Source organism: Pyrus communis, chromosome 15 (assembly GCF_041283825.1).
Source record: "Pyrus communis isolate YQ-2024b chromosome 15, ASM4128382v1, whole genome shotgun sequence".
NCBI classification, from domain to species: domain Eukaryota; kingdom Viridiplantae; phylum Streptophyta; class Magnoliopsida; order Rosales; family Rosaceae; genus Pyrus; species Pyrus communis.
In genome coordinates, this window is record NC_142579.1 from 35,038,212 (window position 1) to 35,059,900 (window position 21,689).

General features: G+C 38.8%; 5 protein-coding genes across 6 annotated transcripts; 3 read left to right on the forward strand and 2 right to left on the reverse strand.

Moving 5' to 3' along the window:
• Positions 1–277: 277 nt before the first annotated feature.
• LOC137716524 (heparanase-like protein 3) lies at positions 278–4,193 on the forward strand. The gene is made up of 9 exons (XM_088685045.1): positions 278–664; positions 1,418–1,636; positions 1,828–1,864; positions 2,134–2,317; positions 2,416–2,564; positions 2,719–2,949; positions 3,064–3,253; positions 3,348–3,573; positions 3,769–4,193. Exons 1-9 carry the CDS (start codon positions 416–418, stop codon positions 4,102–4,104), a joined length of 1,821 nt encoding a protein of 606 aa, XP_088541171.1. The 5' UTR covers positions 278–415; the 3' UTR covers positions 4,105–4,193.
• A 629-nt stretch (positions 4,194–4,822) lies between these two features.
• LOC137739472 (glucan endo-1,3-beta-D-glucosidase-like) lies at positions 4,823–7,573 on the forward strand. The gene has a single exon (XM_068479050.2). It carries the CDS (start codon positions 5,379–5,381, stop codon positions 7,446–7,448), a length of 2,070 nt encoding a protein of 689 aa, XP_068335151.2. The 5' UTR covers positions 4,823–5,378; the 3' UTR covers positions 7,449–7,573.
• A 2,519-nt stretch (positions 7,574–10,092) lies between these two features.
• On the forward strand, positions 10,093–13,661 carry LOC137739482 (Cysteinyl-tRNA synthetase, class Ia family protein). Of its 2 annotated transcripts, none has more exons than XM_068479064.2 (9): positions 10,093–10,550; positions 10,639–10,702; positions 10,940–11,101; positions 11,268–11,438; positions 11,671–11,952; positions 12,100–12,225; positions 12,550–12,753; positions 12,985–13,086; positions 13,249–13,661. In XM_068479064.2, the coding sequence occupies exons 1-9, from the start codon at positions 10,207–10,209 to the stop codon at positions 13,483–13,485; spliced, it is 1,692 nt and encodes a 563-aa protein (XP_068335165.2). In that variant the 5' UTR covers positions 10,093–10,206; the 3' UTR covers positions 13,486–13,661. The 2 variants fall into 2 exon arrangements, with proteins under 2 accessions (XP_068335165.2, XP_068335173.2); XM_068479072.2 differs by having other exon boundaries at positions 10,179–10,550; positions 10,635–10,702.
• Positions 13,628–18,027, reverse strand: LOC137739505 (hydroxyproline O-galactosyltransferase HPGT3). Its single transcript, XM_068479100.2, has 12 exons — positions 17,719–18,027; positions 17,473–17,536; positions 17,185–17,234; positions 16,910–17,097; positions 16,334–16,394; positions 16,136–16,208; positions 15,460–15,583; positions 15,255–15,342; positions 15,100–15,150; positions 14,519–14,590; positions 14,280–14,392; positions 13,628–14,007 (listed from the first exon to the last, which is right to left on the reverse strand). Exons 1-12 carry the CDS (start codon positions 17,841–17,843, stop codon positions 13,985–13,987), a joined length of 1,032 nt encoding a protein of 343 aa, XP_068335201.2. The 5' UTR covers positions 17,844–18,027; the 3' UTR covers positions 13,628–13,984.
• Positions 18,028–18,548: 521 nt separating this feature from the next.
• LOC137744876 (ER membrane protein complex subunit 7 homolog) lies at positions 18,549–21,189 on the reverse strand. Its single transcript, XM_068484689.2, has 7 exons — positions 20,829–21,189; positions 20,681–20,727; positions 20,042–20,150; positions 19,826–19,889; positions 19,611–19,727; positions 19,407–19,515; positions 18,549–18,965 (listed from the first exon to the last, which is right to left on the reverse strand). Exons 1-7 carry the CDS (start codon positions 20,921–20,923, stop codon positions 18,874–18,876), a joined length of 633 nt encoding a protein of 210 aa, XP_068340790.1. The 5' UTR covers positions 20,924–21,189; the 3' UTR covers positions 18,549–18,873.
• Between the last annotated feature and the right edge of the window lie 500 nt (positions 21,190–21,689).

Genomic DNA, 21,689 nt, shown 5'->3' on the forward strand with positions numbered 1-21,689 from the left:
TGTTATGATTCAACTAATGCTGAGACTTTTGTGAACTTCACACATATAGTACAATACAAGTGATAATTAACAAATTGAGGCAATACTAATATTATAAAAATGAGTCTTCTGTCGTCTCTCTCATAATTTGACTGTATCTTCTTGTAACATGGATTGCTTTTCAAGACTAAATTAAAGTGTGACACCATGAAAGCGAAAAGCACTCACTCACACGCAAGCTTCCCCAGTTGTTTCTTCTCGTCCATAATATTCTATCCACCCACTATCCCACAAACATCACAACCACATCTGATCCAACCCCATTATTAAAACCAAATCTGCAGAACTTGTAAGAGACTCCGACCCCATCATTAAAACCAATACAGAAACAAAGAAACTGCAGAGGAAACTTGTTTTTGTTTCTTGTTCATTTTCCATGTGTGAAGGTATGCCTTCTCTGGTGATTCTTTCATTGCTTTGCTATGGGCTGTACTGGGTAACTCACAGCCACGAGTCATCAATCTCAGTGGCTTCATTGAGCACCGAAGAAACCCTTTTTGTGAATAAAACAGCTGCAATTGGAGCTACAGATGATGACTTTATCTGTGCCACAATTGATTGGTGGCCTCCTCAGAAATGTGATTACGGAACTTGTAGTTGGGGCTCTGCTTCTCTTCTCAATCTGGTAAGCCTATTACATATCCTCCTTTTTTTTGTGCAATTTATGTCATGTGTAGTATACTATAGTTCGAAGTGCGTAGTAGTTAGCACTTTATTAACTTGCCAACCAGTCATTGCTTCAACTCTGCGTATCCAATAGAGGTCTCTGTTTTCTGTGTTCTGTATAGTTCAAAGTAGTAGTAGTTAGCATTGTATTAACTTACTAACCACAACAGTTAGTCAAATACTACCCATTTTGGTTTGAATCTCCTAATATTCATTTAACAGCTGCTGCACTATTAAAATTTAATTTGACGGTAGTTTTCCGCCGTACATTGATTGACGTTGTTGCTAAACCTTTTCCTGACAGTATTAAACCGCAATTTATCTAGAGAAAAAAAAAGTGTTGAACCAGCCAATGTTTGTAATGGCCTTCTCAGTTTGACCCTTAAAAGTTAGAGGATTATGATGTTAATACCTTTACTTTTTTTTTTAGTTTTACTTTATTAGGGAGATCAACGAGAGCAAAACTATTACAATAATATAAGAGTTAAAGAGTTTCGAATTCAGAATGCATGGTTAAAAATTTAATACTTATGATCACTACAAGTCTACAGTAACACTCATATTTTAGCTTTATTCTTTTTGGTTATGAGTCCAGATTCTCATCGGATCTTCTTTGTAATGATCTGGAGATTCGTGAATCATGTTCGTTCATTATACATCTTACGGTCAGAAATCATTTTAAATATTTTTATTTAAAAATAAACATAAACAGTACTTGATAAAAACTGACCGTACAATGTATGATAAATGGACACGATTTATAAATTTCCATGATCCTTACCAAAAAGATCCGGAGAGAGGATCCTGTTGGTTTGGTTATGATTTGTCAACTAGTACAACTGACCCACCCAAGATGCTGTTCTCATTTCTTAGCACGAAATTGCAACTTTCAGAAAAAGGTTATGCACGAAATTGCAACTTTCAGAAAAAGGTTAAGAAAAAGATGATGCTTATCAAGAATCATAATATCTCTTTTATTTTTTTGGGCAAAAGAAACAAAGAAGCATAATTCCCCCCCTTTACTATTACACATTTTTTATTCTTTTTATTTAATTAATTATTTCATAACTATATTATTTACTAATTCTAATATGTATTTTCTTGTTTTTCAATTGTTGGTAGGATCTTGACAATGCTATATTTTTAAATGCTATAAAAGGTAAACAAGTCATTGCTTCAACTTATACACACAAAGACAATATATATAGGGGTTGTGCTATCCACACACCATTTTTTATTTCCTACACACCCCTTATTGATTTCTGTATCTTGATTTTCTTCAATTTATTCGATTCGACGGTCGAAAATTAGAAGGGTATGTAAGAAGTAAAAAATGATGTGTGGATATCACATCCCTATATATATATTATAGATAATCCAAAACAGTCTTAACTAACAGAAGTGTTTAATTCCATTATTTTGTTGCAGCATTTTCACCCTTGAAAATTAGGTTGGGTGGCACTTTACAAGATAAAGTCACATACCTGACAGATGGAAGTCAACCACCTTCCACCTCATTTGTCAAAGATGGTTCACAATTGTTTGGTTTCTCTCAAGGTTACTTACCAATGCCTAGATGGGACCAACTAAACAGTTTCTTCAACAAAACTAGGTATAATTTCCCCCTTAGTTATACTTAAATCTTCTCATGAAACAATATCACTATATTAATTAACCATAACATGATATAATTTTTTTTTTTTGAAACAGGGCTATTATTATTTTTGGTTTAAATGCACTCATAGGTAGAAACATAGACTCTGATGGTGCTGCTACGGGTGCTTGGAATTCAACCAACGCAGAATCCTTAATAAGATATACAGTCGACAAGGGATACACAATTCATGGTTGGGAACTTGGTAAGAACTTTTACACATTTTATTTGGTTACTTGCGATATTCGACAGGGCTTAACTACTTTAAACCACTTGAGTTACAAGTCTTTTGCAAAATTTGTACACATTAATTGTCGGTACAAATGCGCAACTAAAGCTATACTTGGAATAAATTTCAGGAAATGAACTGAGTGGGAATGGAGTTGGAACAAAAGTTTCAGCAGACCAATATGCAGCAGACACACACACTCTCCATGAAATACTGCAGAAAATTTATGCAGATTATGGATCAAAGCCACTAGTCTTAGCACCAGGAGGCTTCTTTGATGCCAATTGGTTCACAGAATTTGTTCATAAAACTCCTCTTTCCCTTAAAGTAATCACTCACCACATATATAATCTTGGTCCAGGTATATTAATTAACATAGCTAATTAATCTGCGCTTTTCAAAATCACATTCCTTCTCTGGAAATTCAACTTGTGGAATGACAATTTGCCTTTTTCTTTGTCTCGTATTAACTAAGGTAGTGCTGGAGATCTCGTTGACAAGATCCTGGATCCAGATGTTCTCGATGGTATTTCGCAGACCTTCAGCAGCCTACAAAACCTTGTTGAGACATCAAACACTTCAGCAGTGGCATGGGTTGGTGAAGCCGGAGGTGCTTACAACAGTGGCCATAATCTCGTTACAAATGCTTTTGTGTTTAGTTTCTGGTAATCAAACTTGTCCTCGAAACTGATTTCTCCTTCTTTAGTCTTTACGTATGTGATGAAAATAGGTTACGTAATTTTTTTACCAACCAAACAGGTACCTAGACCAGCTTGGTTTGGCAGCATCTTATGACACCAAAACATATTGCAGACAGACATTGATTGGTGGAAATTATGGGCTCCTTGACACCAACACCTTTCAACCAAATCCTGATTATTACAGTGCTCTTCTTTGGCATCGTTTAATGGGAAACAAGGCCCTGTCCACAAGCTTCTCTGGGACGAAGAAGATACGTGCCTATGCTCATTGTTCAAAGAAGACAGTAAGCATTCATTAAACTGGACAAAATTTCACATAGATCAAACATAAAGGTTATGCTTAATTAGCTAGTCCGTTAAGCTAAGGTTATGCTATCACGTGGTTTTTTTTCCCTTCTGTTGTTTGATTCATTAATCGTTTCTCGCTAATAGTATCAGTTGTTAGGAGACTAACCTAATTAAGTAATTGATTTATGCAGAAAGGAATCACAGTGCTCCTCATCAACCTAGACAGTAACACTACGGTTCAAGTCCAAGTTTCGACTGATAGTACTGGCAGGCCTGTGAGTTCTGAAAGCCTTCAGAGTTCGAAAGATAGTGATGATGTAAGGGAAGAATACCATCTAACAGCTCAAGATGGGGACTTGCAGAGCAAAGTAATGCTACTAAATGGGAAAGCACTTAGTGTAGATTCATCTGGGGATATCCCACCCTTGGAACCGATAACAGTCAGGCTATCAGATCCAACTACCGTGGCGCCATTCTCTATTGTATTTGTTCACATTCCAAACACAACCATGCCGGCTTGTGCATAGAGGCTTTTGGTGAACAAAGGCTTGTAGATCTTTTTATTTTCATACAAAGAGATGAATAAATAAAAATAAAAGAATTTTAGAGGATGCAACCACGTTATAAATTAAAATTAAAAATTTATTGGTATATCCCCTGATGAATCTACAGAGAGTATGATGTTTATATAGAAGAGTTTGAAGCAATCATCTTCGCCGGCTTCGTTTTACACCTTCACTCCTTTTATGAAGTTCGGATGCACTCAAAGCAACTTATAACGCATTCTATCTTCAAAGCGATAAATGGTGGTGTACTGCACTGATTATATATGTTGATACATAGTGGTCACATGAGATGATGCGGATGAAGTAAGAAGGTTCTAGACGTCTCAGGCAACTGAATTTGAAATGAGAGAGCAAGGTAAATTAAAGCATTTCATGTAAAGGAAGTTGATCTTGATATATTAAAACATGACATGTTTCCGTGGACATGTCCTCGTCTTGGTATCCCTCCTCATTCTCCCCCTCTTCGACATCGGAGAGCTAAGATTTTACGGGGAGGATGAGCTTGGGGACTGGAAAGTGACACGGAATGGCAATGAGGTTGGAGAGTGCGTTGGGTGAGGTGGTTGAGAAGCGGATGAGAATCATGAGATGAACGTCTGTGCAAGTGTAAAGTAATTGCTCTCTGATTTTGGTTTGCAATGTAGGTGATCTATGTGATGTGGTTTGCAATGTAGGTGATCTATGTGACTTTTCCCATAAGATTTCTCTCTTTGGGTTAGGTTGCATTTGAGCTTTTTGACCTGAAAATAAAGCTAAAAACTCCAAATTGTACCGTACGTGTGGGGGTAGATGCAGGCAAATTGGTAAGTTTGAAATTCTCCCATTGTAAAGTTGTTTTTTTTTTTTAATTTTTTTCTTAATTATTACAAACGATATTCCTATTCTAAGTTACATTAAAAGAATGAGGGGAATTGAACCAAACGCGCTATGAATTGAAGAAGAAAACAATATCCACGAGAGCAATCTACTACTTCCACATAGTAAATATACTTAACCTATCATTTTTTTCTTTTCCTTCCAAAATTACTAAGTACACAAAACACATTTGCCAAGGAGAACAAAAAACCTCACAAACTTTCCTAGTTTTCAAAACGTGTAATTAGTTGTTGAGGAAAGCCGTAATCATGGAAGTTTCCCACGTAAACTAGGAACATATTAAAAGCATCCCTATATATAATAGATACCGATCGAAAAGGTTGATTATTTACAAGTTTACGAACCAAAATTAAGACCTCATGGCAAGCATGCTCTGTTCTCTTGCTCTCTTCGTCTGCATAGTCTGTTTTTCCGCTTTGATTCCGCAGGCCTCCCCCGCCCCATTCCTCTTCCCGGAAGCTCAATCCACCGTCCTCCCCGACCCTTCAACCTTCTTCGCCCCAAAACTTCTCTCAACTCCACTCCCCACCAACTACTCTTTCTTCCAAAACTTTGTCCTCAAAAATGGCGACCAACCCGAGTACATCCATCCCTACACCATCAAATCATCCAACTCCTCCCTATCTATCGCATACCCGTCTTTTTCCTACACATCTACCATCATATCCACAGCCCCGTTTGAACCCGATCTCACCATATCTGCCTCGAAAACAAACACCGGAAAAGCTCCAAACAACAACGACCACCATGTAATCTCTGACTTCAATGATCTCAGTGTGACATTGGACTTTCCCTCCTCCAACCTCCGCTTCTTCCTTGTCCGCGGCAGCCCCTTTCTTACCGGTTTTCTTTATCGCCCCTCTGCGCTTACTATATCAACTGCTCATACAATTGTCTCATCATCACCAACTAGTGGCTCAAAAACCAAGTTCATCATCAAGCTCGACAACAATCAGACATGGCTAATATACACATCCATTCCAACCGATTTCTCTGACAGCGGACCATCCACTCTAACTTTTAAAGCTTTTTCCGGGATTATTCGATTTGCTGTAATACCGGATCCTGACCCAAAATCAGAGGCAATTCTCGATCACTTTTGTTCTTGTTACCCAGTTTCTGGTGCAGCTGTGCTCCAAAACACCAATACTTTGACATATAAATGGGAAAAGGAAGGTGGAGATTTGCTTATGCTTGCTCATCCTCTCCATATTAAGCTTCTATCCAATGCTACTGTTTTGCAGGATTTTAGGTATAAAAGCATTGACGGCGATTTAGTTGGTGTTGTTGGCGATTCGTGGATGTTAGCATCGAAGCCTATTCCAGTCACTTGGAATTCTGTACGGGGTGTGCAAAAAGATTCGTTCCCCGAAATCATATCTGCACTTCGTCGAGATGTTGACGCTCTTAGTTCAACAGAAGCTTCTACTACATCTTCATATTTTTATGGGAAATTGGTTGCTAGAGCAGCAAGGCTGGCTGTGATAGCCAAGGAGGTAGCTTGTCCTGATGCGATCCCGGCGATCAGGACATTCTTGGAGGAGAAAATAGAGCCATGGTTGGATGGTAGCTTTAGTGGCAACGGATTTTTGCATGATAAAAAATGGGGTGGACTTGTTACCAAGCAAGGATTAACTGATCAGGGTGCCGATTTCGGGTTTGGCGTTTATGCTGATCACCATTACCATCTGGGGTACTTTATATATGGAATTTCCGTGTTAGCAAAGATTGATCCTGCATGGCGGCAGAAGTACAAGTCTCAAGCTTACTCGCTCGTGGAGGATTTTCTCAACAAGGATGAACGATCGAATCCAAATTACCCGCGTCTGAGATCCTTTGATCTCTATAAATTGCACTCGTGGGCAGGTGGGTTGACAGAATTCGCAGACGGGAGGAATCAAGAGAGCACGAGTGAGGCGGTCAATGCTTACTACGCAGCTGCTTTGATGGGAAAAGCCTATAAAGATGCGCAACTTGAGGCCACGGGATCGCTACTCACTGCCTTGGAAATACAGGCAGCTCAAATGTGGTGGCACGTAAGAGAGGGCGGAGAGAATCGAATTTACCCGGAAGCTTTCGCAAAGGAAAATCGAGTAGTGGGAGTTTTATGGGCGACCAAGAGAGACACCGGACTTTGGTTCGCTACCGCGGAGGCAAAAGAAATCAGACTCGGAATTCAAATGCTGCCTGTTTTGCCAGTCACCGAGGTTCTGTTCTCCGATGCAGGGTATGCCAACGAGCTCGTGAGTTGGGCATTGCCGGCGCTCAATAGAACAGAAGTCACCGAAGGATGGAAGGGATTTGTATATGCGTTACAAGGGATTTACGACACACAAGGCGCTTTGAAGAAGATTAGGAGCTTGAATAGTGTCGACGACGGAAACTCCCGGAGTAATATTTTGTGGTGGATTCACAGTCACAGTAGGTGATCAGCTTTGTTGCATGACATTTTTTTCCTGGGTTTAATTTTAGTATGTTTTTTGGGTTTTAGCTAGATTCAAGTTCTTTGTGTAACGAAATTGAATCAATTACAACTCATTGTTTATTTTCTTTTCGTACTTGCTGTCGTATTTTAACACGAGAATTGCAATGTTGTTCATTGTTGTTTCATCTGATTGCTGGAGATCATTTAAGAAGGCATACCAAATAGTATTAGACTAAAGTTAGCCATAATAATTAGATACATAATCTAACTCGTCCATTTATGTGAGTCGAACGTAAAAACTTTCACTTTGAAGTATTAAAGTATCGGTAGACTGTAGTGTTAGACCAAGTCCTCCAGCTCATGTTTAAACTCTAAAGTGCCTGCCATCATTACAACTATAGTGGACATGTGCTTGCTGCCCATGCTGCAACACATCAGAGCACATGAGGTCTGCTGTCAAGGAATATTGCAGCTAACGTGCAGTATTCCTTCTGTCCTTCCTTCTGTCCAGGTTACTGTCCTGATCTAAATAATTCACTCACACTTACAGCCTTACGGGAAGGCTTTGTTATATATCCTACAAAATGACAGTTAGATGTTTTATATACATCTTACACACACACACACACACAATAAACTAAAACTGGCGTGCTTGCTGCCCATGCTGCAACACATCAGAGCACATGAGGTCTGCTGTCAAGGAATATTGCAGCTAACGTGCAGTATTCCTTCTGTCCTTCCTTCTGTCTAGGTTACTGTCCTCCCTGCTGTCCATGAGTCAGCAATCACATGTCCACTATAGTTGTAATGATGGCAGGCACTTTAGAGTTTAAACATGAGCTGTGGAAATTCACGTGTGACCCATAAGTGGGGTCTCACGTGCGGGGGAGTGTTGGAACCCCCAGTCCCACATCGGACAGAGGGAGAAGAGAAGAGTGATTTAAATAGAAATACCCCTCTCTAATTAACACTGAGGCCTTTTGTGATAAAACCCCACACTTACAGCCTTACGGGAAGGCTTTGTTATATATCCTACAAAATGACAGTTAGATGTTTTATATACATCTTACACACACACACACACAATAAACTAAAACTGGCGTGCTTGCTGCCCATGCTGCAACACATCAGAGCACATGAGGTCTGCTGTCAAGGAATATTGCAGCTAACGTGCAGTATTCCTTCTGTCCTTCCTTCTGTCCAGGTTACTGTCCTCCACGTGAGACCCCACTTATGGGTCACACGTGAATTTCCACACATCGGCAACCACGTGGAGCCATGTCGGGACTCACCCAATCACGCGGGGCCAATGGGGACCCACCCAAACACGTGGCATCTTTGCCCTACGTGGACAATCACGCGGGGCCAATGGGGACCCACCCAATCACTTACAGCCTTACGGGAAGGCTTTGTTATATATCCTACAAAATGACAGTTAGATGTTTTATATACATCTTACACACACACACACACAATAAACTAAAACTGGCGTGCTTGCTGCCCATGCTGCAACACATCAGAGCACATGAGGTCTGCTGTCAAGGAATATTGCAGCTAACGTGCAGTATTCCTTCTGTCCTTCCTTCTGTCCAGGTTACTGTCCTCCCTGCTGTCCATGAGTCAGCAATCACATGTCCACTATAGTTGTAATGATGGCAGGCACTTTAGATCATTATTCAAAGACCTGTCAGCTTGCGGGGGGCTGTTAGACCAAGTCCTCCAGCTCATGTTTAAACTCTAAAGTGCCTGCCATCATTACAACTATAGTGGACATGTGATTGCTGACTCATGGACAGCAGGGAGGACAGTAACCTGGACAGAAGGAAGGACAGAAGGAATACTGCACGTTAGCTGCAATATTCCTTGACAGCAGACCTCATGTGCTCTGATGTGTTGCAGCATGGGCAGCAAGCACGCCAGTTTTAGTTTATTGTGTGTGTGTGTGTGTGTAAGATGTATATAAAACATCTAACTGTCATTTTGTAGGATATATAACAAAGCCTTCCCGTAAGGCTGTAAGTGTGAGTGAATTATTTAGATCAGAAATTCTATCATGTAGTACTAACCATAAGTGATGTAAAGAAAAGACTACGTTACATGCATCAAAGGGGTCAAACATACATATAAGTAGCCAAATATTTTTGTCACTTAAAAACTAAAGTTTAGTCATTCTTTTTTATTTCTAAGAGAAAAATGTTAGGTTCAAATTTCGTTAGTGATGAGTTAGATACCAATTATTATTTAATAATGTTATTCATACCATGTTTTTATACCATATTTCTATACCATCTTCGGTGGCATCTAATGTGGACAGCCATATCATTTGAAAAATTTGCAAAACCCAAGGAAATGAAGGAGAAAGACTCCTCGTATACCACAATCATCATTTAATTAACTATTTTTTCTTAATTATTAGTTTATTAAATAATGAACTAAATTTAAAAATCTGATTGATTCAAATGATGTAGCTGTCCATATCAAACATCACATAAGATGGTATGAAAATATGGTACAAAAACATGATATGAATAGCATTCCTCATTATTATTTGTCTTCATCTCTTGTATAAAAAAAAAAATAGGGTAATAAAATAAAAATAGCCCAAGTATTTGAGAAAATATATGAGGCAGAGCGATAGGAAGCCCAAAGACAGAAAGCTCGGGCCCAAACAAACTGGCCCGCTTATTCTTTGTAGATAAAGCGCTAACAGTCTCTCCCTCTCTCCCTCTCTCTCAGGGAACGTTAACTGACAGAGAGCAAAGATGGGTACTCTGCTCAAGTTCTACAGACCCTTGTTTCCATACTCGAGTCGGACGATTCAACTCGAAACGCAGCGTTTCCACAGATTATTCAAGCCCAATAGGAGAATTCGCTGCGTGGCTACTTCCAGCCACTCTCAGCCGTCTATTTTAGGCGGCGGCGGCAGTAAATTGGGGAGTCCAGAATCGTCGGAGCTATGGCTGCACAACACAATGAGCAGGAAGAAGGAGCTTTTCAGGCCCAAAATCGAAGGGAAGGTGGGCATGTATGTGTGCGGAGTCACAGCCTATGATCTCAGCCATATCGGCCATGCGCGCGTCTACGTCACATTCGATGTTCTCTACAGGTCCATTTCTATATGATTTGTTCAATTTCTCGATTTGGGTTTTTTTTTAAATGCTTATTTTAGTGACATTGTTTCGGGAAATAGGCAGATATCTTAGGCATTTGGGATATCAAGTCACATACGTTCGGAATTTCACAGATGTTGATGACAAAGTAAGTTTATTTTCCCAAATTTGAATATTTCCAGTTACGAAATATTCGGGCTTTGGTTATGGGTGTATTTGAATAGTTTGTTCGGAATTTAAAGTTTTCGACTGATATTACCTTTGGTATGTTTATGCATCCTGTTCACTTTGTTTTGTGTTACGGAAGTTGGATGCCAAGTACCGATTACTTTCCACATTGGTATTATTACAGGATAGCTGAGAATGCACTTTTCAAATTCTGTAGATAATTGCTAGAGCAAATGAGTTGAGTGAGGATCCTATCAGCTTGAGCAGGCGTTACTGCGAGGAGTTCAATCGAGATATGACCTGTCTGCATTGCCTGCCTCCTTCGGTGGAACCACGAGTGTCGGATCACATGCCACAGATCCTTGATATGATAAAGCAGGTATTCTTTTCCACCTATGCTTCAGAATCTATTAAAAGTGTCACGTTAGGCTTTTAGCATCTTGGTGGAGTTGTTACAAACTTATAATTGTATTTGTGTGCGTTATTAATTTTCGAAACAGGGTTCTCTTTCTCTTACCCCATTTCTTGATTTGCTTCCTGTGCAGATTATTGAAAATGGATATGGGTACACTGTTGATGGGGATGTTTACTTTAGTGTCGACAAGTTCCCAGATTATGGACGTCTATCTGGGCGAAAGTTAGAAGATAATCGAGCTGGTGAGCGGGTTGCTATTGATTCAAGGAAAAAACATCCTGGTGACTTTGCCATGTGGAAGGTAGTGTCTGTAGACTCACAGAAAGTGATGATAATGTATGCGCTTGCTGTATATGAGATGGCATCCTTATCATTTTATTTACATCGACAAGGCTGCCTTGTTCTTAGAAGTTTCATGTTCTTACTATAAAGCATTCATTTGCTTGTTCACACATGTACACATACTGTTGTAAAATATGTTAATATTATGACTGGGAAGGAATTAATCAGGTGAGGATTCTGAATGTTTGCAGTCTGCAAAGGAAGGAGAACCCTTCTGGGACAGTCCATGGGGCCCTGGTAGACCCGGCTGGCATATCGAGTGCAGTGCAATGAGTGCTGCTTATCTGGGTTACTCTTTCGACATACACGGTGGAGGGATGGACCTTGTGTTTCCCCACCATGAAAATGAAATTGCGCAGAGTTGTGCTGCGTGTAACCACAGTAACATAAGCTACTGGATACACAATGGTTTTGTCACCATTGACTCAGAGAAAATGTCCAAATCCCTTGGAAACTTCTTCACAATTCGGCAGGTAAAAAGCATTCCATACTGTTTACATTGGTCAGAACATTTTTTTTTCTCTGAGAATTTTTGCCACAACTTTTATACAGATCAGTACTCTAGCTTTTCGAATGAGTCTTTCTGATTACTTTTCTAATATATATTATTCTTCTTCCAGGTTATAGACCTCTACCATCCATTGGCTTTGCGACTTTTCTTGTTAGGGACCCACTATCAGTCTCCGATCAACTACTCTGATGCGCTGCTTGAAAGTGCTTCAGACCGGATTTTCTACATTTATCAGGTACCCTAGCATCCTACTTGTCTGGGTAAAGGATAGAAGAAACCTCTCTCTCTCTTTCCCTTTGTCCAACCCAAAATTGAATGCTGATTGAAACACCTGAACTTTGTAGATCACAGTTGATCTTTTGTCAGGTTCAGTCTGTAGTGCTTCTTCAGATGTAGTTGCATATTTGCGATAATGTGTTTTAGATGCCAACAGGATTTCGAAAGATGTTTAGAACTTTTACCTTTACAGATTTTTTAAAATTTGATGTTTGATGTCTACTTATCATCGATTAATGTGTTGATTTCATTTTGTTTTAATCAAATTTACTTTCCGTTGCAGGCATTACATGATTGTGAAAGTGCTCTGAGCCAGAATAATGGGGTAACCCTGAAAGATACCATCCCTCCTGATACACTGAACAGCGTCAACAACTTCTATAATGTTTCCTTAACGTCAATGTCAGATGATCTTCACACTCCTGTTGTTTTGGCTGCACTATCAGACCCATTAAAAACCATCAATGATCTGCTACATACTCGTAAGGTATGGATGATACACCCGTTAAGTTGCGATTGAAATTAATTGAATGTGAAACTCCTAATGTTTAGGATGCGGGTTTTGTTTGCGAATACAAATAATTTAGGTTTTCAGAATTACATATCAAATGAAAATTCAAAGCTTATTGAACCCGAGCTCCTATTTCTCACTAATGAGGTTAGCTGTTTCTCTCGCAAGTTTTCTTGATCTTTGTTTGTAATTTATAAATTCATACAGGGGAAGAAGCAAGAACTGCGGATGGAGTCGCTGGCGGCTTTGGGAACGATAATTAAGAATGTTTTGAGCGTTTTAGGTCTGATGCCTGCAAGTTACCCGGAGGTACAGAAGTCGGTGCCACAAGAAATCTAAACAGGGTTCTGTGACAAGCCCTGTATGCCGATGCTTCTATGAGTTGCTTGGGCTTATCGCAGAACACCTATCTTTTCTTTTGAATACGGTTTTTTTTCTTTCGACAATGCGTGAACTGTTTTTATGCTGCAGATTCTGCAGGAGCTGAAGGATAAAGCCTTGAAGCGTGCAAAGTTAACCGAAGATCAAGTATTGCAAAAAATCGAGGAAAGAAATGCAGCGAGGAAGAACAAAGAGTACGAAAGATCAGATACAATTAGAAAAGATTTAGCTGCTGTGGGGATTGCTCTTATGGACAGCCCAGATGGAACGACGTGGAGACCTGCCGTACCTCTTGCAATTCAAGAGCAGCAGGTTGCAACTACTTGAAGCAGATCCCGCTGTGAGCAGTGTCATAATTCTTTAGTATCATACCATGTAGAATTAGGGCATATACAATTTTCTCTCCAATGCAATTCTGAAAAAAGTAGGCTTTCACTTTCCGAATGGGAATTATACGATTAAGCATTCATTCAACAAAGTTTTCACCGTGAGGCGGTTCCCGATTTTTATAGCTTTATCAACGTTGTGAATTTCAAATACAAATTCAAGAAGGGTGAAGCTTTGATATTATTTACTAAGTAAAGAACGCATGAAGTTCATCCTACAAGGTATCTTATGCTATTTCCCACTGCAGTGGGCGGTTTAAAAATTCCAGCCGATGTTCACACATAGAAAGAATGATTCTGCACATCCTCTGCGACCCTCGCAGCACCCTCGGTTGAACATAAGTATGAACATGATGATTCAAACACCATTCTCATGTTCAAGCAAAAATTGCATGTCCAGATCAGTTTGTCTTCTACCGAAAGATTTATATCCGCTTTGATCAAGCCAAAGAACACACCTTATCTGGAAAGTTGAAAGAGTTCAATGGCAATTGTCAACACGATATGCATCCATCAAGTCAAAGATTGAAGCATATACTTTTATATCAATTTGAAGTGTCGTGTCCTTTGCTTTATCTTTTAATATTTTCTTTCAAGCAAGAAGACTGAAGGCCATCCATACTTTTATTATTTCCCCACAATCTATTTAAAACTAAAACTGAGGCAAGTTCAGGCAAGATAGGTGATATTTTTGTACAAAAAATAAAAAGAAACCAGAGGATGGAGTAAATTTACCTTGTCTAATGCTACCGCAGCAAAGGCGGTTGTCATCTATATAAGTGGCTTGGATACCCATCATCCATGAACCCACTGATACATCATCATGGGCATAAGTCTTCAATGATGCACTGCATACGAAAGGAAACAGAAATAAGTCCAACAAACTCACTCTCCCAAGCCACGTTGCAATAGAACCTAAGCATACTTGATAACATTGAGAGCCCTTTTCCCCAGCTATAGCACTCAGAACAAACCTGTTTATGTTTATATACTGAGCTAAGTTCTTGGATAGTATAATGAGGGAACCACCCGCATGTCGGAAGTACCTGAAAGGGAGAGAAATGGTAAGAATGATAAACCAAATCTACCAGTACATAGAACTGTCAAATTTAAACAAATATCTTCTTAGCCTCTCAGTATATTGTACATGTTTACCAGATATATACAGAATTGTCCAACTTGTCAATGTCTTTTAATATTAAGCATAACTCGCTCTTGGACAGTTATATTTCTTTCTCATGTCAGCATTAAAACAGTGAAACTGAGAATGTTTTATCCAGGACTAAAAGTCCAGACATGACATAATTCTACAAAAGATCACAGACAAAAACAATCTCTCTCTAGATATGCAGAGGCTCTAGTACGAAGCAAATCTTAGGCCATCAGATTTCTTTCCATCGTGACGATTAAAAAAAACACTCAAATGACCTCCTTGTGTTGGCGCTTTACTAGAGCCAAATCGTGGGTGTGTGCGCACACATCTGGATCAAGTAATCAACACATAACCAAGCATTAAATGCCCACTAGATGTTCTTCCATAGGTTCGATCACTTACGATTTCTGATCCCCAAATTTCCACCAGTCAGGTTCATACCAAGACTTTCCCCTGCATATCAAAACACTTGTATAACCTTACAGACCACAAGATCTACATATATAATTGGAAACAATATCAAGTTGCACGAAGGTATAGGATGGTAAAGTATATACTCTTCAGCAATCACATCTCCTGACTTCATGCATCCGATATAAGCACCATCTTGAGCACGACGATGTTCAAGAAGTCCAATCAGCCCCTCTGTGTTTGGTCAAGAAAAGATATTTTAAATGATGTATGAAAAGTTCTGATGATTAAGTTGATTCTAGTCTTGAATGTTCTATTAAGTTTATCAGAGATTCAGAATCGAAGTTCTACCAAGATCAAGATTGATATTGTCATCAACTTTGACATAAAACTCAGCATCCCAATTCTGAACCGCAGTACTGAAGAAGAACTTTGCTTTCTTGGGCATCTCTTCCTGAGCCTCCTCATGACCTTCCTAATATGATAATGTTACAGTTTGAAACTATGCATTTCTCTCGTCAATAAAATCTAAGTTATCAAATATACAAGAGGAATCCTACAACCATAATTAGATGCTGAACTATTAGTTATTACGCATTAACAAATATTCAACGTAAGAAGCCACTTAGTACTACGGTCTAGTGGTATTTTTCTTCACTTATTAGTGAGAGGTCTTAGGTTCGATTCTCGCCAAAGGCGAATTTGACCCACATTATTACTAGTCCATTGTGAGGCTAAACGCGCCCCCCCCCCCCCCCCTCTCTCTCCCTCCCTCCCTCCCTCTTAGTGTAGATAATATGGTTTGTTCAAAAAAAAATATATTCAACGTAATACAATAAAAGCCTAATCACAACATATGGACATAACTTCCACTATGCATCCAATAAACTGACTTCCAAAAATTTAGCTAAAGAATTTCCCCACATACATTTAATTGGCATCACAAGTTACAATTGTGTGGCTACTACAGTCTTGGTTAAAAGATTGAACAGATGTGTTTTAGTAACCCTGAGATTGTATTGCTTACAAGAATTAAGAAATCCTTCGTCGAACGACTTTCCTTATCAATATTCTGATCTAAGCTATCACCCCGATTGGCACTGCAAGTTAAAAGCACAACCACAGGTACAACACTTTAGTATAGTGACTCTACCAAGCAAATAAATGAATAATAAGAATCAGGAAAGCATAGTATTAATATTGAGATTAAAGTTCGAGGAAAAACCTCCGACCAATTACAAAGCGTATAACTACTCCTCTTTCTTCTAGCTTCCTCAAAGCATCACCTGCAAAGGCCAATAGGAATGTCCAATAGTTGTTAGTGAACAAGTTTAATTTTCCTTAAAATGACCGCAGTAATCACGAATCCACAATATCTACCACCTCAGCTACATACACGCAGGTGTTGTTGAACACCGGGTGTTTACCATGGTCAATTCAATTCAGTTAACCTGCATTTGCTGCCTGATATATCCCAATAACTACACCTAAATGATTGTCTTAGTATGCATATCTAACAGCTTTAACTTGATTCGTACCGTACAACTTATTCTAGCATCCGGTAGTCAAAATAGGCCAAGGGAGTGCCTGAATGAGCACTATGGGATTATGACAAATACCTTGACTTTCACAAAGAGACTACTTTAATAGGATGAAACTTAAAACTCAAACCAGAGGAGTCTAAGTAAAAAGATTGAGAATCAACACTTAATCTGAATTCAAGCGATGCCAGCATAAAGTTTAATCAGAGAAGGAACACATGGTAAATCTGTATAAATTGCCATCAGAAATTCCAACTGACCTTTGGGCATCCAAGACCCTCTAAACATATTTCGGTTTAAATGACTACCAAATCCAGTATAAACTCCAACAACAGCGAGCAATCGGCCAGAAGAAGACACCTTTTGTTGCAAGTGGTTCTTGAGGTACCCTTGACTCTTGGCCAGTGTCAAGTCCATCTCAGCTTCCACAATCCTCCTCTCCAGGTCCCTATAAATCAGTACCATTATTACCGACACTAAAACTAGGCACAACTCAAATAAACCGAATAAAGAGAAATGAAAAGTAGGAGCATACTTGCATCCAAGCACTGCTAACTTGTCTTCTACCGTAAGAACCTTTGGTCTCTGAAATATTACAGAAGTATTATCGAATTAAAGACAAAATTCACCAATTTTCACAATTTTTCATCTCGGCCGGTTGGATTAACTTGGGGATCAAAATCGAAAAATGTAAAAACTTTTACACTAAAGTTTGAAACAAAAGAGCAGCGTGCTCCACTCTACCCCCAAGTTCGAATCCCGCTCCCGTAGTTTATATTAAATAACTACAAAATATCGAATAAAAAAATTTCTGAAATCAAACCTGGCCCAAGTTCTTCTTTAGAAGATTAGAAAGCACAGTTCTGTTCTCCGCATCCTGCCACAACCTGCATTTCCCAAACAACAAGTCATCAACTTTGATAATTAATTACCATTAACTATTAACACGATATCGAACCACTAAATCGTATCAGATCAAACAGAAAGCTCAGGAATTTGAATTCGAATAGTAAATTTTGAAAATCAAGGCTGAAAGAGTCCAATTTTTGGAAACAATTTTGAAACGCACCGGCCGGCGACGTAGAGCCAAGCGACGCAGGAGAAGAATGCCATGAGAATGGATGGCTTGGAGGTCTGCAGGGGCTTCGATCGCCATCGCCGATCTGATTTCGTCGTCGTCGGCAAACCCTCCATCACCGATTCCGAATCAGCAGAGAGGAGACCGCGAAAAGACTAGAGCAATGATTTGGGCGAGATATTAGTGATTCGGACAGGGATTTATGAAACTGACGTATCAGATTATATACAGAATTTGGAAGGCATCTGAATGCTGAAATATAAATTTTGAAATTTCGGAGAGATAAAGAGACAGAGGTTTGGTTGGAAATTTGGAGCGGTTACCTTTTAGGGCCGATGACTTAGGTCTGGGCTTCTGAGTGGTCCAGTTCAGTTTAATGCTGGGCCTCCCAAATTTTATGAGTTCATTTTTTACAAGAAAATTCTAATTTTTTTTTATGTGTACGATATTCTACGCTTTACATTACGCGAAGGAGAGATGTTTGAACCCAGAATGCAATGGTTTGAATTTGAAGAGAGAAGTTTTAACCACTAAGTCAATTCACCATTTGCTATATCCTAAGTTATTTTAATTTACATGGAAATTGATCCAGACTTAGGATGGCAGGTACAGTCACACTGCCATGAACTCACATATCATATTGCGCTGGAGTGCTCAACATATGCAAGCCGGCCAAGAAGCGGTGTTTTTGGTGGCAAAAAATAAGCAAAGCGTAAGAACCTACCATTGGGAGTAAACAAGCCCTGATATTTCACATCTATTTCTGGTAAGTAAATGCGTCATAAAAGTAAAGAGTTTAACACCTAATGCGAGACTGGACGTCTGCCAAACTTTATTCTCATTGAATTGCAAGTGGAGTGAGCAAAAATTAATAACACTGTTAACTACGACCGGCTGGTTTGTCCGCAGCACAAGACTAAATCGTCAAAACGTTTATGGAATCAAAGACAACGCTAAAGCATCAAATACAGAAACAAAAATGTCTTACGAACATCACGGTCATAGCCAAAGGAGAAAAAATGTCAGACCAATTCGTAATATTTCTGGGAATTTCTTTCGTAACCATAAAGATACAGTCTCCCAGCTTCTGAACAAGAAAATATAAGTCCTCCATTGCAGAAAGGGTTCCTACTTCTCCATCTTTCTCTAACTCCTAGCGGCACCAGGTAACAAACTTGCCAGCGATGGAACCCCTTGGTTTCTCATTTCTTCTTGTGTTCGCCTCATTTCTTCAGGATCTGTGGTCAATATAAAAGATACTTATTGAGGAACTCTTACAAACGTATACTCTACCAAAGTATACTACCGTAAACAGGCATGACAAGACAAAAAAAGGGGATGAATATGAAGGGCATTTGTAATATCAACACAGATGGCATTCATTGGTATCATTGGACGAGATGAAACCACAAGCAATCCACATACAGAAGCAAAACAATCAGAAGTTAAAAGGTAACAATCAAGTACGTTTTAATTATGTACAGTCATCTAACGAGTAATAAGTCAAAATTTGAGTAAGATAAGAAAATATGTTTTAGCTATATGCCCTAGCTCTCAGAAAAGAATTCAGGCATGCGAGTCCATATGGATTATATTGATGAAAGTAAAATCTAAAGCAAATCAGAGCCTTAACCCCACGGATGGAATTTAAAAACCTATACCAAGCATAGATCACTTACCCATGTTCTCCACTAATTTCGGCATAAGAAACACGACAATTAGCATAAATCCAACCATCAGTCCCATGGGGCTCTTTACAAGAGCCATTATGGAGAAGGGTTCTCTTATCTGCAATGAAACAAACATGACATGAGGTGAAAATTTCATAACGATACAGAAATGTGGTGAAACATATAAAGAAGAATGAGAAAATCAAAACCAACCTCATAATACTGTTCCTCTCTCAATGGCTCCAAAACAAACTCATTCAGTGGCCTCCTATTCTCAGTCAGTGCTGCCTGAACCTTGCCTGGGTTTCTAGCACTAACATCAACTCGGACCTTAACATTTTTACAAAAATGAAAACATGGGGATATCAGATTTGTGATAATTTCATTTCAACAAGTATAAAAGAGGCGCTTATATAGAAGAGTCTCACTGGAGAAAAGAAATAGCCTATCGCAGACACTTCGATCAAATGAGTCCCCGCAGGCACATTATGGCTTTAAGAACACATGTTAAGGAAATATGGTATACATAATAATAAATATATCATGTCTTGATTTTCTCTTAGGGGATAAAATATCATACACATATACACAAGGCAAATACAAAGCATCAGAAACATACTTATCAAGATAACCAAATAGGATACAATGAAAAAAATCCATCAGGCCTCAGAAAGGTAACACTTTGACCACCATTTAGTATGACTTTGATATTTGATATCTTTCCGTAAGGTGCAAACCCTTTCACCCCGAGACCTGCATACAAAATTTGTGAGTTATACACACCAGAATGCAACGTAAAACAACTTTTTGCTTGGAAGAAATTAAAGTTCAATATCGGTAAGTTAAGTGTAGAGCGTAATTCAGACTACTAACTTTCCTAGAACTAACACAAATTTAGCTAGCAGTCCACACTGGAACCACTCATCCAAAATTAGGGTAAAAATCCTTAGCATCACAAACTACCTGAACCGATCAAATTAACACGAAACGAGTCCTATTCCACAAGCCCTAATCAGTTTACATCTATCTCCTCATCCCAATACAACAACAAAGCAATCAAATTTAAGACCTTTCACAGCCTAACCCTTCCTTTTGAATTAGGAATCAAATTTAAGACTTTTCACAAACTACCCGAACCGATCAAATGAATTTATTTGTTTCAATTAACACGAAAATTTCACCAAAAACTGCAATCTAAATCACAAATTTTCAAACTTTTCTGTAAAAACAAATGGGTAAAAAAATACAATCATCAGGAAGGTAAATTCAATTGAAAGACTTACTGGGTGGGATCTTTACTCGGCCATGAATGGTGTATCCATCGGCAGAGCTGCAACAGATAATTTAATTAGAAATTTGAAGAAAATTAATTTCGAAATCGTCGATGCATCGTAGTTAGTTTGGGTAAAGAGAAGAACTTTTCAATCGTACCCGGGAGAAATTGCGAGCGACGAAGAGATGAGCGAAAAGCACAACTGTAGGAAAAGCACGAGAACCACCAGATTGGATCTCCAGCTCCGCGCCATAACGAAACACTGAGAGAGCTTTTGCGAGAGTTTCAGAGTGTTTGTGTCACAGAGAGAGAGAGAGAGAGAGAGAGAGAGTTGAGAAGGATCTGGTGTGTTACGGAATTTGCTAAATTGTTGTAGCCGGCGAAATCAGGTCCGTACTTGTTTACTCTGATTGAATCCGTATTGTGCAGAGAGTTCTTCCAGATCGCAGCAATGACAACACGCCATGTTAATCACTCGAAATCCAACTTTTTTATTATTCTTTTTTGCTCAATGTAGGTGACATGGCAAAAATTGTACAAAAAAAAAATATATATATATATATATATATATATTATAAATACCCGAAATATTAAGCAGAGTGTGAATTATCCATAAAAAATTATGGCTCTGCTACTTAGTTGTACAAAATATGACAGGTAAAGACTTATAAGCAACAAATGAGATGAGTAAAGATAATATCCAGCATCCATCATTTTATTCACTAATAAAGTTTTACTCGTCTCGTTATGAAAAACTAATGTTAGTTACTCTTGTCAACTTTTCTTCTAATGTGCTTATCGATTTAGAATTGATAGATCCATTATAATAATGATCGACTGATTCAGGTAAGACTTTTTAGTAAATCAAACAGAGTCAATAAACCTAGATTATGACCTTGGACTTGTTTTTCAATTGTTCTTGCATTCAACTTGATATATTGAGGATGTAATTACTTGTTTTGTTCTTGAGAGTCGATCATGACTTTAGAAGAGCTTCAAAATCAAGCCTTTCGTTAACA